Source organism: Malus domestica, chromosome 07 (assembly GCF_042453785.1).
Source record: "Malus domestica chromosome 07, GDT2T_hap1".
NCBI classification, from domain to species: domain Eukaryota; kingdom Viridiplantae; phylum Streptophyta; class Magnoliopsida; order Rosales; family Rosaceae; genus Malus; species Malus domestica.
In genome coordinates, this window is record NC_091667.1 from 28,218,099 (window position 1) to 28,233,268 (window position 15,170).

At 36.9% G+C, this 15,170-nt stretch overlaps 1 protein-coding gene across 1 annotated transcript; it reads left to right on the forward strand.

Annotated features, from left to right (window-relative positions):
- Nucleotides 1–6,586: 6,586 nt before the first annotated feature.
- LOC114826111 (protein phosphatase 2C 37-like) lies at nt 6,587–8,864 on the forward strand. Its single transcript, XM_029105899.2, has 3 exons — nt 6,587–7,431; nt 7,557–7,871; nt 8,093–8,864. The coding sequence occupies exons 1-3, from the start codon at nt 6,904–6,906 to the stop codon at nt 8,519–8,521; spliced, it is 1,272 nt and encodes a 423-aa protein (XP_028961732.1). The 5' UTR covers nt 6,587–6,903; the 3' UTR covers nt 8,522–8,864.
- The last annotated feature ends 6,306 nt before the right edge of the window (nt 8,865–15,170 follow it).

Sequence of the window (15,170 nt, forward strand, 5' to 3'; positions counted from 1 at the left end):
GTGGTTATTAACGCTCTATAATGATCATTAGGCGCTCCTTTATTTCGTTAATTTTGTTACTGATGAGTAGTGTAGAATGATTTCGATGAAGTGTAAATAACAACACCCTTGCTGGTAAATTTGTGGTAATCTTTCACCAATGATGCCAACGCTTAATGCAATGTGATTGGATTGGATTAGATAACGCTACAGATTTAAGAATATGTCGATTGTCGGAGAAAATAAAAGTAATTAAAAGTTTGGTGATTAGAAAACTTAGACCTTCTCAAATGACAAGATATTAACAGTTGGATATTTATTCTAAAATATAAAAATTAACTCTAACCGTTAAAATATTTTATATATATAAAAAAGGCTTATAATCTGAAAATCTAACGATTGTGAAAATCGTATGTAGAATTAAGAATAAATTACATAGTAGCTCCTCAGGTTTGAGATTTATTACAACCTTATACAATATCTTTAAAACATTTCACTTTCATACCTTATGTACTATTTTATTTCAAAATAATACATCCGTTACATTTTTCATCCATTGGTCTGTTAAATGCTGACGTGGCTACCACATTTGTGCTGATGTGGCTGCCACGTGGCAAAAAAATAATTTTTAATTTAAAAAAAAAAAACCTAAATCTTCAATAAAAATAAAAATAAAAAATAAAAACCTTAGAAACCCCAGATCCCACCACTTCCCCCCCCCCCGGCCGCCGAAACCTCATCCCTTTAGAAAACCCATAAGCAACCATCAAGACCCCCATTCCTTTAAATTTCCCAACACACTCTCCTTCTCACTCTCACTCTCACCCAGCACCTTCCCCACACCCCCAAAACCATGAAAGTACCTTCTCTTTCTTCCTCCTCCTTCCCTCTGTTTCCCTCGACCTCTCCCGCTGCAACCTCTCCAGCCAAATCCCACCACAAATCTGCCACCTTTCTTCACTAATCCACCTCAATTTGAGCGGCAACGCCTTCCACGGCCCTCTCCAGCCCGCCATTTTCGAGCTCTACAACCTCAAGATCCTCGGCATCAGCCACAACAACTTCAAGTCAGATTTCCCGCCCGGGATTTTGAAGCTCAGTTGGTGGTGGTGTGTCGTCGGTACGTGCGTGGTTGTGTAGATGGGTGCGTGCGTGGGTGTACTGTCGGGGAGAGAGTCCGAGAGAGAGATAGAGAGTGAAAGAGTGAGAGATCCGAGAGAGAAAACCCCCCCAACCCTGCCGCGACCCACTTCCCTTCCCCCCCCCCCCCCCGGGACCTTCTGACGACCTTCCCGCGAACTGGGCTTTTTTTCTCTTTTTTTTTCTCCCTCTTCTTCTTGTTGCAGGTTTTGGGGGGGATGAACTGGGGTTTTTTTTTTTCTTTTCCTCCCTCTTCTTCTTCTTCTTCTTGTTGCAGGTTTTTAGGTTCTAGGTTAGGGATAGGGATGTGGGTCGATTAGGGGGAGGTCGTTGGGGAGTGGGTGAAAGATAGTGGGTAGGGATTGTAGAGAGGAGAGGGGGAAGAAAGAGGATCTGGGTTAGGGTTTTTATGTTTTTTTTTTTTAATTTTTTTAATTTTTTATAATTGGATTAATATTATAATATTTTTAATGTATAAAAAAATAATTCCACGTGGCAGCCACATCAGCACAAATGTGGTAGCCACGTCAACATTTAACAGACTAATTGATGAAAAATCTAATGGAGGTGTTATTTTGAAATAAAATGGTACTAGATGTATGAAAGTGAAATGTTTTAAAGTTATTGTATGGGGTTGTAATTTATCCTCAAACCTGATGAGCTACTATGTAATTTACTCTAGAATTAAAATTGAACATAACAAAAATAGTATATAGAATTAATAACGGCGCCGCATGGGAAACAAAAATACTTTATTTATTGCAGGACAAGTGTACAGGAGGATGAAGACGTGAGATATTTCTGGTGAAAGGAACCCTACCGTACAAGTTGCTTCATTTCAGGGCAAAACTAGTATTAAGTGAGCGACGAGAAATTTTACAGTATCTACGGAACATGAGTGGTAGCAACATATCATCATACAAATAGAAAGATTTGTATTTTTCAAATTATTAATTTTTTAAAACAAATATATCACTACTTATATCATGACACACGTATAGTTTCATTTTATTTTTCGAGCATACTAAAAAATCTGTGGACTAGGATTGTCTGCCCTCCTAGTTGTGGTGCCCTTCCATGCCCTCCTATTTTGTGCGGTCATGATTAAACCACGTTAATATTTTATATTAATTTTTTAATGAGATAATAAGATAAAAATAATAAAAATATAAAATATTGACGTGACTTAACCGTGACCGCACAAAATAGGAGGGCATGGAAGGGCACCACAACTAGGAGGGCAGACAATCCTTGTCCAAAATCTGTCGTGATTGACCTGGGGAGCTGGGTCTGTGGGTTTACGTGGCAACCAATATCAACTGTTGAATGATGAAACGCCAACACAATAATCCTCGACGTCTTCTCTTCTCCTCTTCCTTCCAGCTTCTGTAATGTCGTGGGTGTTGGGAATTAGGAATTCCAATACGTGTTGCCATCGTGATGCATGTCGGATTTTTACGGAATTTTTTTATTGTTTTTATTATTGCTTTTCGGTCCAATTACTAAATAAACACAATTTAGTAATATTGCACGAACCATTCCAAGTTCCAACCTAACTATCTTTTATACAACGAATTTAAGAGTATTCGTATTCTTTTACAAGTGAAAATTTTAGGTTTCATTCTATTGATCCTAAAAACTATCAAGCATACATAGCGCGTAAGGCGAGTAATTAGTAAACTAATTACGTCATTCGGTTATATGCAGAGCGTGCCAACTCGACGGCCGAACTCGACCGGGAAGTAAAATGTGTTGATGTTGCGTTGAGCGTATTGCTGACTTCTTAATCCTAAGATTGCGGCCGAGGAAGGAACGCGTCTCGACCTTTGGGTTCTAGAGCTTGAAGATAAAGCTGCTAGTCCTGTGAAGTTCACGAATCGTCGGCGCCGGGTTTGATCACGGTGATTATATTCATAAAAGTATAAGCATGCTGAACTGACACTAGGCTATATGGACACAAGTACTCGAAAAAGATGTATGTCTTGATTGTAAATGTGGTTCGGCCGTCATAATGCCAAACTCTGAAACTCACTTGCGAATATCCAATCATAAAACAACTTGGCTTTCAATGTGCCGAGCCTGGTAACATGTAACACCTCACTTCGCCGAGAAGGCTGATGAGATAACCTCTACCAACAAGAATGCGAAAGTCCCTGTCGACCGAGACTTGGATAAATAACCAGTCGATTTCGAAGCAGTGTTGTTTATCCAAACTGAAGGTGCTCCTTGATCGGTTGATTCTACGGCTCCAGTGCTGTTTATCCAAACTGAAGATGTCGCCGGTTACCTTCACAGTGCTATTTATCCAAACTGAAGATGTATTGGTGGAATAAAAGGGAAGAGGATAAAATCTCAAAGGTAGTTAAGAAGCTTTGTGCAAGGCAATTGTGTTAAATTGGAGGGGCTTCGAATGATGCACTTCCTTCTTTATTTATATTAGCAAACCCCCTCATGGCCGAGCTAGAACCGTACTTGGATTAGAACTCGTCAACCTAATCTGATTAGGTATGGGCCAATCCTAACTCCAATAGGACTTTGAACCAACATCTTTTAACGAACCAGATTCATCCTCTAAATCTCATCATCCTCAGCCTTAGCCTTAAGACTCCTTGTTGTACTAAGTCTCGATTACCTTACCCTTATCTAAACCACTCATCCTCGTAGTAGGACTCAGCCAACCTTGACTAAATGCCCATGACGACTGGTCGGCCCATGATAGAACTCTAAATAGTTATTGGGCCGAGAGTCACTAAACTCGGCCCAAACTATCATTTTAGGCCCAAACAGATTCATATAAGGCATTTAATGTTTTTGTTGAATCCCCCCACCCTTTTTTCTCAATAAATAAATAAATATTTGTGTTGAACTTAATATTTAATCGTGTCATTTTAATGACAAAACATGATTAAATTGATACTGTTGCAATGAGTTTTCCATTACGCAAAAGTCATTCGAACTAAAATTTAATACTTTTTCTCGATTAAAATTTAAACTTTCACTTTGGCTATGAGCTTTTAGTCTTTTAGAACCTTATAGTAAAATATCTTCTCCTTAACTAAGAGCTAGTTGGGAATTGTTGAAATTATTTTAAAAGTAGCTTTTAAGAAAAACTGGGGCTTAAATTGTGTTTGGTAAATGCAAAAAAAAAATCATGGGTTTAAAACTGCAGAAAGCAGAATTAGCTCTACCTCTACTTTTAAAAACAATGCCTTTTTTTTTTTTAACAGCACATCAACCCCAAACTAGCCCTAATATCCCTCAAAACCAAAAGATGCAAATGAGAATGAAAGCTTTAAATTTGCTTTCTAATGCTTATAGATTGAATAAATTAAAGAATGATTATAAACACGAAATTTTACTAGTATTATAATAATTTATTAAAATTACCTAAATTTATGTACATTTCACACCGTTAAATTTTTAAGTTAATTCAAAAATAAGTCACAAGGTTTCATTTTATTTACATTGTAATCAATGTTTAATATCTGATCAATTTACGTTGTTTTTCTTCAAAAGGAAATTGAGTTCGTAGTCATGTTTCCTCTCTTTACACTATTTATTCGATTTCTAATTTATAATGAATATATCAAATAAGAACATTTTTTTTAACAAACGATATTATTTACATTAAGAGAAAGAGAGGTGAACTTAACCACATAATGGGCTAGCAGTAATATGATTCAAATACATCTTTGTGAATCGAATATAAAATCTTTCACTAATAAATAAAGAAAAATACCATTAAACCGAAGTTATAAATGACATCAAATGAGAACGTACTTTATATCAAAATTTTAGGGGTGTGCTATCCACACACCCCATTTTACTTCTCACACACCCCTTGATGATTTCTGTCCGTTGATCTTTTTTAATTCATCTGATCCGACAGCCGAAAATTAAAAAGGTGTGTGAGAAGGAAAATGAGCTGTGTGGATATCACACCCCAAATTTTATTATTACAAGCGCCGAAGAAATAAAAAAGAAAAAGAAAATAGAATTGAACAGGAGAGGAGAGGACCCCTGGACCTAACCAGTAACCAAGATGGGTGAAGTGAACCGTGGTTAGAGGAGGACGTTAAGGTTGAGTCACTCAGGGACAGTGACTGACCTTTTAATGATCATTGACGTGGCACTTCATCCCACTTGTGGGTCACCACATGTGAGGAACCGGAAACTCGTAGCTTGACAACCCATACCCTTTACGTGGCAGCTGGTCACCGGTTGTTCCTATATTATTACGTTTGGGCCCCTATGTTGTCCTTGCCTTATTTATACGGCTGAAAAACGAAAGAAATGTTTCACTCAAGTAAAAACTCATGCTCAAAATTATTTAAGTTCAAATTATTAAGATTTGTGTTTATGATTAGAATCGTTTTTATTATAGATTTTGTTGTAAAGATTATTTTTGCAAAAAAAAAAAAAGAATTAAAATTACAGTCGTTTAGTTAATCTATTGTAACTAATACATAAACGATTTGTAATGCTTTTATTAATTTCGTTCATCTGTTTGTGTACAGTTCGATGACTAAACAAAGTTAGTTTTTACATAGACGATCTTTATAACGAGATTTAAAATATAAACAATTTTAGTCATAAACACAAAGTTATATGAAGCAGTAACGAACAATTTTGAGTAGGAACTCTTGTCAAATATTTCTAGCATATGGGCACACACAAATGTGTGAGAAAAAAATTTTATTTTTGTTTTTGAAATAGAAGGAAAGAGGAAGGGAGTGAGAATTTTTTTTTTAAATAATTAGAGATATGTTAGGATTACATTTAGATGAGACTTTGAAAAAAAAAATGGCAAAATTTGGTTATGTGAAATTACATTTCTACTTTATATTTTTTTTTCATATTTTGTTTTAATTAGATGGTTAAACTGATAATTTCATAAAATTTTGGTTGATAATGAGTGTTTTATTAATTAGTAGATATTAGAAAAAAATGACAAATCAACATTTAGTATGAAATAGAAACCAAACAATACAACTACGTCTAAATGGCTTAACAAATCGTGTAAAAAATTATCAAATCCATTAACAATAATGTGTTTTTCTTCTGCACCCAAACATCGAATTATAATTTTAGTGGTATGAAATTAATATATTAAATTGAATACAAAAATCTGGTGCTAAAAAATAAAATTTAGGATCGTTCCACCTCTTCCCAATGGGGAAAGTCCACAACAAAAAGCTTTAGCTGTTGGAGTTACTCGCGTGTGGGAAAGAAAACCAGTCTCGTACATCCACGATGACGCCACGTGGTGGTATATAGAAGCAGCGATTAAAATAAAAAATAGAAAAATATTTAAAAAAAGAGAGAGGGGTCGGTCGTGGACCACATGCGTGTCGAAGAAAGGACACCGCGTATACCTAACGTGTCAACCCAAAAGCAGGCCACGTATACGCGTCGAGAAGGACGAAGCACGTGTTCAAAATCGAGGGATGCTGGAGATGAGATGGACGGCAGAGATGAGAGCGCTCTATTCAGTAGTTCGACGTCATACCAACTGGACAGTGTCGGATCGTGCCCGAGATGGTGACGGGCAAGCTGCCCGTGATTAGGCGTGGTGGCCCCCAGGTGAAATTGTTGCGGGGTGATGAGGTGGCGCTCTCCTCCTTCGTTTAGAAAAAGCTCCGTCCAAACTCATTTTATAGAAATCCATTCTCTCTCACACTAACAAGTTTGAAATCTCTCTAACGAGCGAGAGAAGAGTTAATTTTTTTTGTTGGCGTTGTTTGTCGATCGATTTTGGTATTGGTCTAATTGATTTGATTTGCGATGGCTGGAATGTGCTGCGGTGTTGTTGGAGAAAGCGAGGCGTCGGCGACGACGACGACGACGACGACGATGGACGCGAGCTCCAGGACGTCGCGGCGGAGGAGATTGGACCTCTTGCCGCTTAAATACATGGCTGAAATGGCCGTCCAACCGACGGCGGAGAACGGGCGGAAGCGGCAGAAGATCGATCTGTACCGGTCCTTATCATCTGTGCCACAAAACGCAGCCGAAAGCTCGAAAGAGGGACTCGAAGAGTCGAAGCCTAGTCCTACGGTGCGTGTTGTGGAAGATGATGCTGGTGTAAAAGATGCACGTGGTGATGATGTGTCTGAGTCTGTTCGTGTGGAAAACGAAGCGGTTCAGGCGCTGGTCCAGGAGAGTCCCCGGTTCGGTATGACTTCGGTGTGTGGGAGAAGACGAGACATGGAAGACGCCGTTTCGATTCACCCGTCTTTTTTGCAAAAGGAGAATCCGGAATCTAACGGAACTCACTTCTACGGCGTTTTCGACGGCCATGGCTGCTCTCATGTAAGCACACTAATTCTATTCAATTAGCCTAATTGATCTTCGTTGTTTACTTAGCCGATTTGCTTTCGATTTTTCGTTTCGGAATTTAGTTTTTTTGTTCTTAATTCGATATTTTTTTTCTTCAGGTGGCCTTGAAGTGTAAGGACCGATTGTACGAGATCGTAAAGCAAGAGCTCGAAACCGAAGGCGAGTCCGTACAGTGGAAGGACGCCATGGAGCGAAGCTTCTTGAAGATGGACGAGGAGGTCCAGGAAGGGAACCTCAAGGCACAGAGCTCGAACTGCCGGTGCGAGCTCCAGACTCCGCAGTGCGACGCCGTCGGTTCTACGGCGGTTGTGGCCGTCGTCACCCCGGAGAAGATAGTCGTCTCCAATTGCGGCGATTCGCGCGCTGTGCTTTGCCGAAGCGGCGCCGCGGTTCCTCTTTCCTCCGATCATAAGGTGAGCTTTTAGCTCCCTCGCTTTTTTCCCGAGAAACAAACACAAATAGTGGAATAAAATTAAATAATCGTTACTTTTTGGATCTAATAAAATCTGAGAGACTGAGACTACAAATTCATTGAACCTAATCTGTCGCTTTGGCGCGTGAACTAATTGACACTTTGACTGCGCGTACACAACACGTTAGCTAACGTGCGATTATATTGATTGTGTTTGTGCAGCCGGATCGACCCGACGAGCTCGTTCGGATCGAAGCAGCGGGCGGGCGCGTGATCTACTGGGACGGCGCGCGAGTCCTCGGAGTTCTTGCCATGTCGAGGGCCATCGGCGACAACTACCTGAAGCCGTACGTGATATCGGAGCCGGAGGTGACGGTCACGGATCGGACGGCGGAGGACGAGTGTCTTATCCTTGCCAGCGACGGCCTTTGGGACGTGGTATCTAACGACACCGCCTGCGGCGTCGTGCGCATGTGCCTGCGCGCCCAGACGGCGGCGTCGCAGTCGGAGTTGTGCTGTGATGCGGCGGCAAGCTCCGACAAGGCGTGCTCGGACTCATCCATTTTGTTGACGAAGTTGGCCTTGGCTAGGCAGAGCAGCGACAACGTCAGCGTCGTCGTCGTGGATTTGAGAAGACCGGGGAGGTCCTAAATCCGGTGTCGTTTCGTTACGCGATCGTGATAGAATTACTGATCTAGCCTCAGAGAAAGGGAAATTACAAGAGAGTAGCTTTCGATTTGTTAATTTTTGGTTGTAGGCTGCTCTTAATTTTCTTATAATTTACAAGTTGAAGGAAAGAAAATTTAGATTTCTTTCTCTGAGTCGTTTGGTTTTTTTTTTTTTTCCTTCTTAATTTTTAGTTTTTCTTTTTTATTTTACAATATTCGCTCGACTGCAGAACGTTGCAGAAATGTGTTATTATACGAACTAAATTGTTTTTTTGTATTACCTTTGGATGTTTTGTTGCTTCTCAAAATCAATGAGTTTGCTTGAAGTGTTGTTATTGAATTTCAAATGTGATGAACATCGTCACGATGATTATTTTTGTTTGTGTAAGTTTTGTATAACGGATTATGCGAGATTAGCTTTTGGTCAATAATGTGTGGCCGTAACCGTTTTTGGAAGGGGGAAGGACCATTCCACCTGGAAAATCCTTCAGTACTAGATTTTGTTAATAATACGAAGAAAAAGAGAAAGTAAAACAATGAGAAGACCGAGCCAGTATTCGCCAAAAATAATTAACAAAATAGATATGTTCTGGTTTAAGAATTCTTTAGCATTTTTAAGTGCTTTTTATATAAAGCACCAGCTTTTTTGCTTCTTCATTTTCTATAATTTATTAATATTTTTACTAAAAATAGTTTCTAAAAATATTTTCATTAAAAACGCTTTCAGTTATTTTAAAAATACGTCCAAACGAATTCTATGTCAAGTGAATAATTGAAGAACGAGTCAAATATTATTCTATAAAAACAGGGAAGCGACAGATTTCGGAAGTGTTCAGTTCATGTAGACCTGGCATATGGGTCGTTCACGTGAATCGTTTGGGACCCCTTCTATCTCCGCCACCGCTGTCGCCGTGTGCGGATAACCGTGAGCTCCCTCTCAGCCTCAGCCACCTGAGTGGCCAAAGCTGGATAGATATAGGCCTACCCATCGGCCTTTGAAGTGGCTGAGTGGGCACAGATTTGGGGGGTTCCACCACCCGATTTTTATTCCTCAACAACAATGTTAGGGGAACACACACATTGTCCTGCTCAATGGAATCCCGACACGTAGCGTTTCGTATGTGCTGCTGGCCTTGTGGCATCAGCATCTCTTAACTGGCCTTGATTTGTTTATATTTTGATGGTGATGGGTATGGACCCAAGTGTTACCCTCAAAAATCAAAGGAAGGGGAAGAAGAGCTTTTTCTGCCACTTTAATAACGCCAACCCTTTTTCAAAAGGGTAAGAAATGAGGTGGTGGTATGATATGTTGGTGCATCCTTCCTCAATTGAGATGAGTAGGAGAACAAAAAATAACGTTGAATGATCGGCCGTTTTATATGCTTTGGGATAAATGTGCATAGAATCGGAAATATATGTTTGGGTACTACTCGTTACGTGACAGTGTTGTGTGAAATTACGCACGTGAATATATTTCTTGACGGCCGTCAAGACTTTTCCCTTCTATCATACCAAGTAAATATATGTATGATATTTTTTGGATTAATGCTATACTTATCACATATTTATATCACATCTTCAATAGAGGTAAGGTCTACAAATATATGTGGGTTCCATCTCTATTGGAAATATGGTATAAATACGTGATAAGAGTAATATTTTTGTATTTCTTGTGATACAACTCCAATATTTCTTGAGGAACAATATTTGGCTATTCCAACATGAGTCGGAACTCGTACTCAAAATTTTTCAAAATTGTCCGTTGTCAATTTATAAAACTTTGTGTTTAAAATCAGAATTTTTCATACTATAAATCACCCTATAAAGATCGTATGTGCAAAAAATCAATTAGTCATCAAACGTTATTGGTAAAGGCATTACGAACCGTCTATGTATTTGCTACAATAGATTGACTAAACGATCTTAATTTTAATTTATTTTTTGCAGAGATGATCTTTACAGTGTGATTCATATTATGAATGGTTCTTATCATAAGCACGAAACTCTGTGATTAAAACACTAAGAGTTTTAAGTAGGAGTTCCTACTCATATTTGAGTAGCCAAGTATTGTTTTTTATTGAGTGTCTACGTTCATTTAGTTTCAGCACATATATGATTGTCGAATTTAATCCAACAGGTTTTTGTCAATTAGTTTAAACAGAGTCGGCCCTGAGGGTGTGCAACAGGTGCCATCGTACAAGGCCCCCGATTCTGAAGAGCCCCTAAATTTTCATTACATATATACAGATGCATATAAAATATATTAGATGCAAAAGATAATCTTATATGTGGTTCTAGCACAAGCGGTTTAGCTCTTCTTTCTTATAGCCCATGTGCTGGGTTTGAATCCCAATGATACTGTTTTGTTATATTTTAAGTTTTTGCAAATTTGTAAACAAGAGATAACAAAAAGGCATCTGCAAATTTGTAAACAGAAGATAACAAAAAGGCATCCAACATGTATCGAACTCAGGACCTTTGAAGGTAAGGAAAAACATCTAGCTGATCAAACAACTTATTTTTGTTATAGTAACTTATAATATTTTAGTTTTATAGATGAAAAAATTGAAAAATAATAATAATAAAGAAATATAACATTAAAAAAAATGAAGGACCTCCATCTAAGTTTTGCACAGGGCCCCTTAATACTCAAGGCCGGCCTTGAGTTTAAACTGCAGATCAAATCTAATGGTTAAATATGTTTTAACATCAAATATATGTAAATTCGAGAAAAAACCGATGCAACTAATAAATGCTCGTCTATGATCAGTTAATCCAATCACATTTTGTCTCAACTTTGTTGTAAAAAGTAACTGTGAATTCAAATCTTAAGCATGACAATTGTTGAACAACTAATCAAGTGACTAATGCATCAAATAATAAGTAAAAGTTGTACGACGCTTGTAGACACGTAACTAAAATTTTGATAGGTGACCAAATCTTATAGACGCGTATCATTATCAATTCTAAATTCTGATATTATATGATTCTAATTGCTTGGTGTTGTCAACTGCAAAATTATAAAAATTCCAGTTTCAATTGGTTGGTGTGATGAAGAGTGAAATAGTACTCAAATTTTATGATACTATGTTCCTTCGGGCTTTCCTTGCGAGTCGTCTGATCCAATTTTCCTTTTTGTTTGAATTTAGTTGTGTCCCTACCTAATTGCATTCTTTTGAAGAGAGGGTGAAAAACTTCATTAGGTGAGGGTTTTTTGGCTCCACGCAAGATTTACATAAAATGAGTATGTAATGTTTTTTTCGATATGCTCGATATTTTTGTAGAAATATATGAAAAATCAGAAGAAAAAAATATGAAAAATTCTTAAATTTCGTCTAAAATCGACAGATTTTGTAGATATATTGACATATCGATTAAATATTAGAGAAGCTATGATATTTTGTCTAAATTAGTGTTTGACATTCTATAAAATTTCATTATTTCCATTGAAATCAAGTTTATACAAATTTACATATCAATATTTTCACCGATACTAATATTTTAAACACTACATAAAATAAATTTAGGGGTGTGCTATCCACACCCCCCTTTTTACTTCTCCCACATCCCTTGTTCCGACGGCCGAAAATTAAAAGGGTATGGATATCACATCCCTAAATTTATCATTACGTAGTGTCTCAACTTACTAGAATAACATTGAACTTGTTTAATGTAAGTATTTTTATAACAAGTAACACAAGCTTTTATGCTTTTTGGTTAATCATGTCTTTTATCAGGTCACCATAAGTCCATAACAACGTTTTATTAGGTTGCCCTACATATATAGCCACGTTGCACCCTTACTAAAATTATCTAGAAGAGAGGACACACAATAACCCGACTATATTATTATATTATATAATACTATGTGAGGTGGACCAATCAAATAATGAAAACGCATTACGCAATGAAATAATTAAAAGAGAAGAAAAAAAAAAGACATCACCCACCCACACATTAGGGATTTGACTTAAAAAAACAATATCGAATTTAATACCATTTAATCTCATTACGGTTGAAGACCACAATACTTTTTTATTCTTTTTAAAAAGGAGAACATATGATGCAAAGTTACGGTTATTTATTATTTTCAAGGATCAGAAAAATTCATTAAGGCATTTCAGCCTTCTTTTGATTATTAAGTTTGATTTTCACACCAGTAACAGGTTTCGAATCCAAAACTTCTAATTTTTAGTTTTAAAAAAAAAATCTCGCTCTTTAACACTGGACTACTAACTTGTGGTTAAGACCACGTCACTACTTGGAAAGCAATCAAAGTCAAGAAGATCGATGATCCGTAGACACGGAAACTTCTATTCAGCCTGGTATTGCAAAACTATGTACGGTTTACTATATGAATATTATATCATTACACGTAGTTCATTTTAATCTCATAAATTCTTATATTAGTTTCTTAGTCCTCGAAAATAATGAGATATTTAGGAACTATACGTCATTTTCGCTAACACCAACTATTGAATACATGGAATTTTTTCCTTAGTTCATTATATGATTTGTTAGTTGGTTAAGTTCAACCATGGTTCGATTTCCTACCAACTTTGAAATCCCATTGCCTTAATTTACTAAAGTTCAACCTCTTTCATTTGTATTTTTATAGTTCATATTTCATTTTGTTGTAAGTTTTAGATTTTAATTTTTTTTTAGCTTCTTTTATTTTTTCTGAAAAGTTTTAAGTTGAAGTTCCTAATATACCTTTAAATTTAATGAAAAAAAAACGGCATTAGTGACACATTCGAGGATTAAAGAACTAATATAAAAATTCAGAGACTAAAATTAAATTAGAAGTAAAGTTCAAGAGTCATGGTTACAATTAAGCCTTTTATACAAAAATATTATTTATTTATTAATTATTTTTCTGTATAATATAATTCAATCTGGATCATTATGCATGGGGGGTTGTAAATTTGTAGACAGCAGTGCAGTGCGCGGGGGCGTTCGGTCGTGACTCAAATGTCTTCACATCACATGCTATGTTTGAAACTTTGAGCACCTGCAGATCTTTTTTTTTTTTTTTACTAGTAGCTTGAGAGTGAAGGAACCCTTTTCGTTGTGTTCTCCATTCGGATTAGGTTAGATCAAGAGTTCGATTGTTTTCTTTACAACCAGAGAAAACGCATTGTCATCTTCAAACGTATAATAAAGCACATTCTTTGGTTTATCTGAGATGATTTAAAATTTGAGAAAAAGAGTTATTAGACAAGGCATATGTTCTGGTAATTTTCTAATACAGTAGAAAAGATCATTTACATTAAAATGTTAAGTTGGGTGTAGAGAGATGAAGCAGGGTTTGAATAAAATTTTCCTAGTTCTAATCTGTGTATCAATGATTTTGCAAGGATCGGATTAGAAACAAGGTTTCTGATTTTCATTTCAAAAGTTTTGGATCGAATCATAATTTTTAAATTCAAATGAAATACGAAGCTATCTCGATTTTTTTTTAATATAATTTGGAATCTATATTGTTAACGCTGAAACTAGTAAGGTTAACAAAGGACATTGATGGTCAAATACAGGTGCAAGGGGTGAGATGAATCATAGTATAAACACAAGAAAATATAGTGGGCTACCCATAAACAGAGCTAAATTCACTGTAATTTGTATAAATGTGTATAAGGTTCAAATATTACATCAAGGGGCTCAAGAACCTTTACATGGTATGGTGAAGGAGAACAATCGGGCTTTGCGAGTCAAGTCGCCCCCTTTCCAATGTGAGAATGACTTATATGGCACAGGTACGCTGCGACAATGGCATTCCGTACTAATGAAATAAAGATAGTGGTTTTACGTAGCGGTGTACCGATGCTATGTAAGTTGTTCACCTCCTATGTAAATGGCTGGGTGTAGTTGGTTTGGTTTGGGTTCACCATCAAAAATCTCATCTTGCCAATACAAGTTAAAAAATCTCATCTCATCTCATCTTGCACTCCGTTCGGATCTTCACACCTAGTTTGAGTGAAGAACAAGATTTTTGAAGTGATAATAACATTTCCCTATTTTATTTTATTGACCAAAAGATTATGTTGGACCGAAGATTCAGTCATTGGTTTAGGGTTTAGGGTTTAGATTTAGGGTTCATCAGTCATTCTCTCTTGCACAAATGAATGTGCATAAGGGAATATTGAGGGTTTGGTTTAGAGTACGACTGAAAAGATGTCAATTTCTTTAGCAACCATTTTCAAAAATAAAATTTGGACCCGAGAAATGACTTTTTCGCACCTACTTTTTTTTTTATGCACACCCCTATGTATAAATAAAAGTGTGCACAAAGAGAAGATGGGTGTGAAAATCACTTTTGACAGGCTTCGTCTATTTCCTTTCACTCGTTTAACCATGCAATGAGCTTGATCTCCATTGAATTGGAGTTTCCTTGATCTCTGTAAAGATGTCAATTAGAAATGAATTTTGCAAATCATGAGAAATTTATAGCAAATAAACCGATAGCCTCCAATAAGAACGCAGCGCAACCTCAAATTTTTTGAACCACGTAAATATTAAACATTGAGAAATCAAAAAATCGATATCGATATGACCAATATGTACATCGTACGCCAAAAATTTGAAATTCTTGAATAAATAAATCATGATCTAAATTCACGACCATGACGATTCTA

Coding starts and splice junctions, on each gene's coding strand:
- LOC114826111 (XM_029105899.2), top strand. CDS start 6,904: ATGGCTGGAATGTGCTGCGGTGTTGTTGGAGAAAGCGAGGCGTCGGCG. Junction 7,432..7,556: donor ACGGCCATGGCTGCTCTCAT/GTAAGCACACTA, acceptor TTTTTTCTTCAG/GTGGCCTTGAAGTGTAAGGA. Junction 7,872..8,092: donor CTCTTTCCTCCGATCATAAG/GTGAGCTTTTAG, acceptor GTGTTTGTGCAG/CCGGATCGACCCGACGAGCT.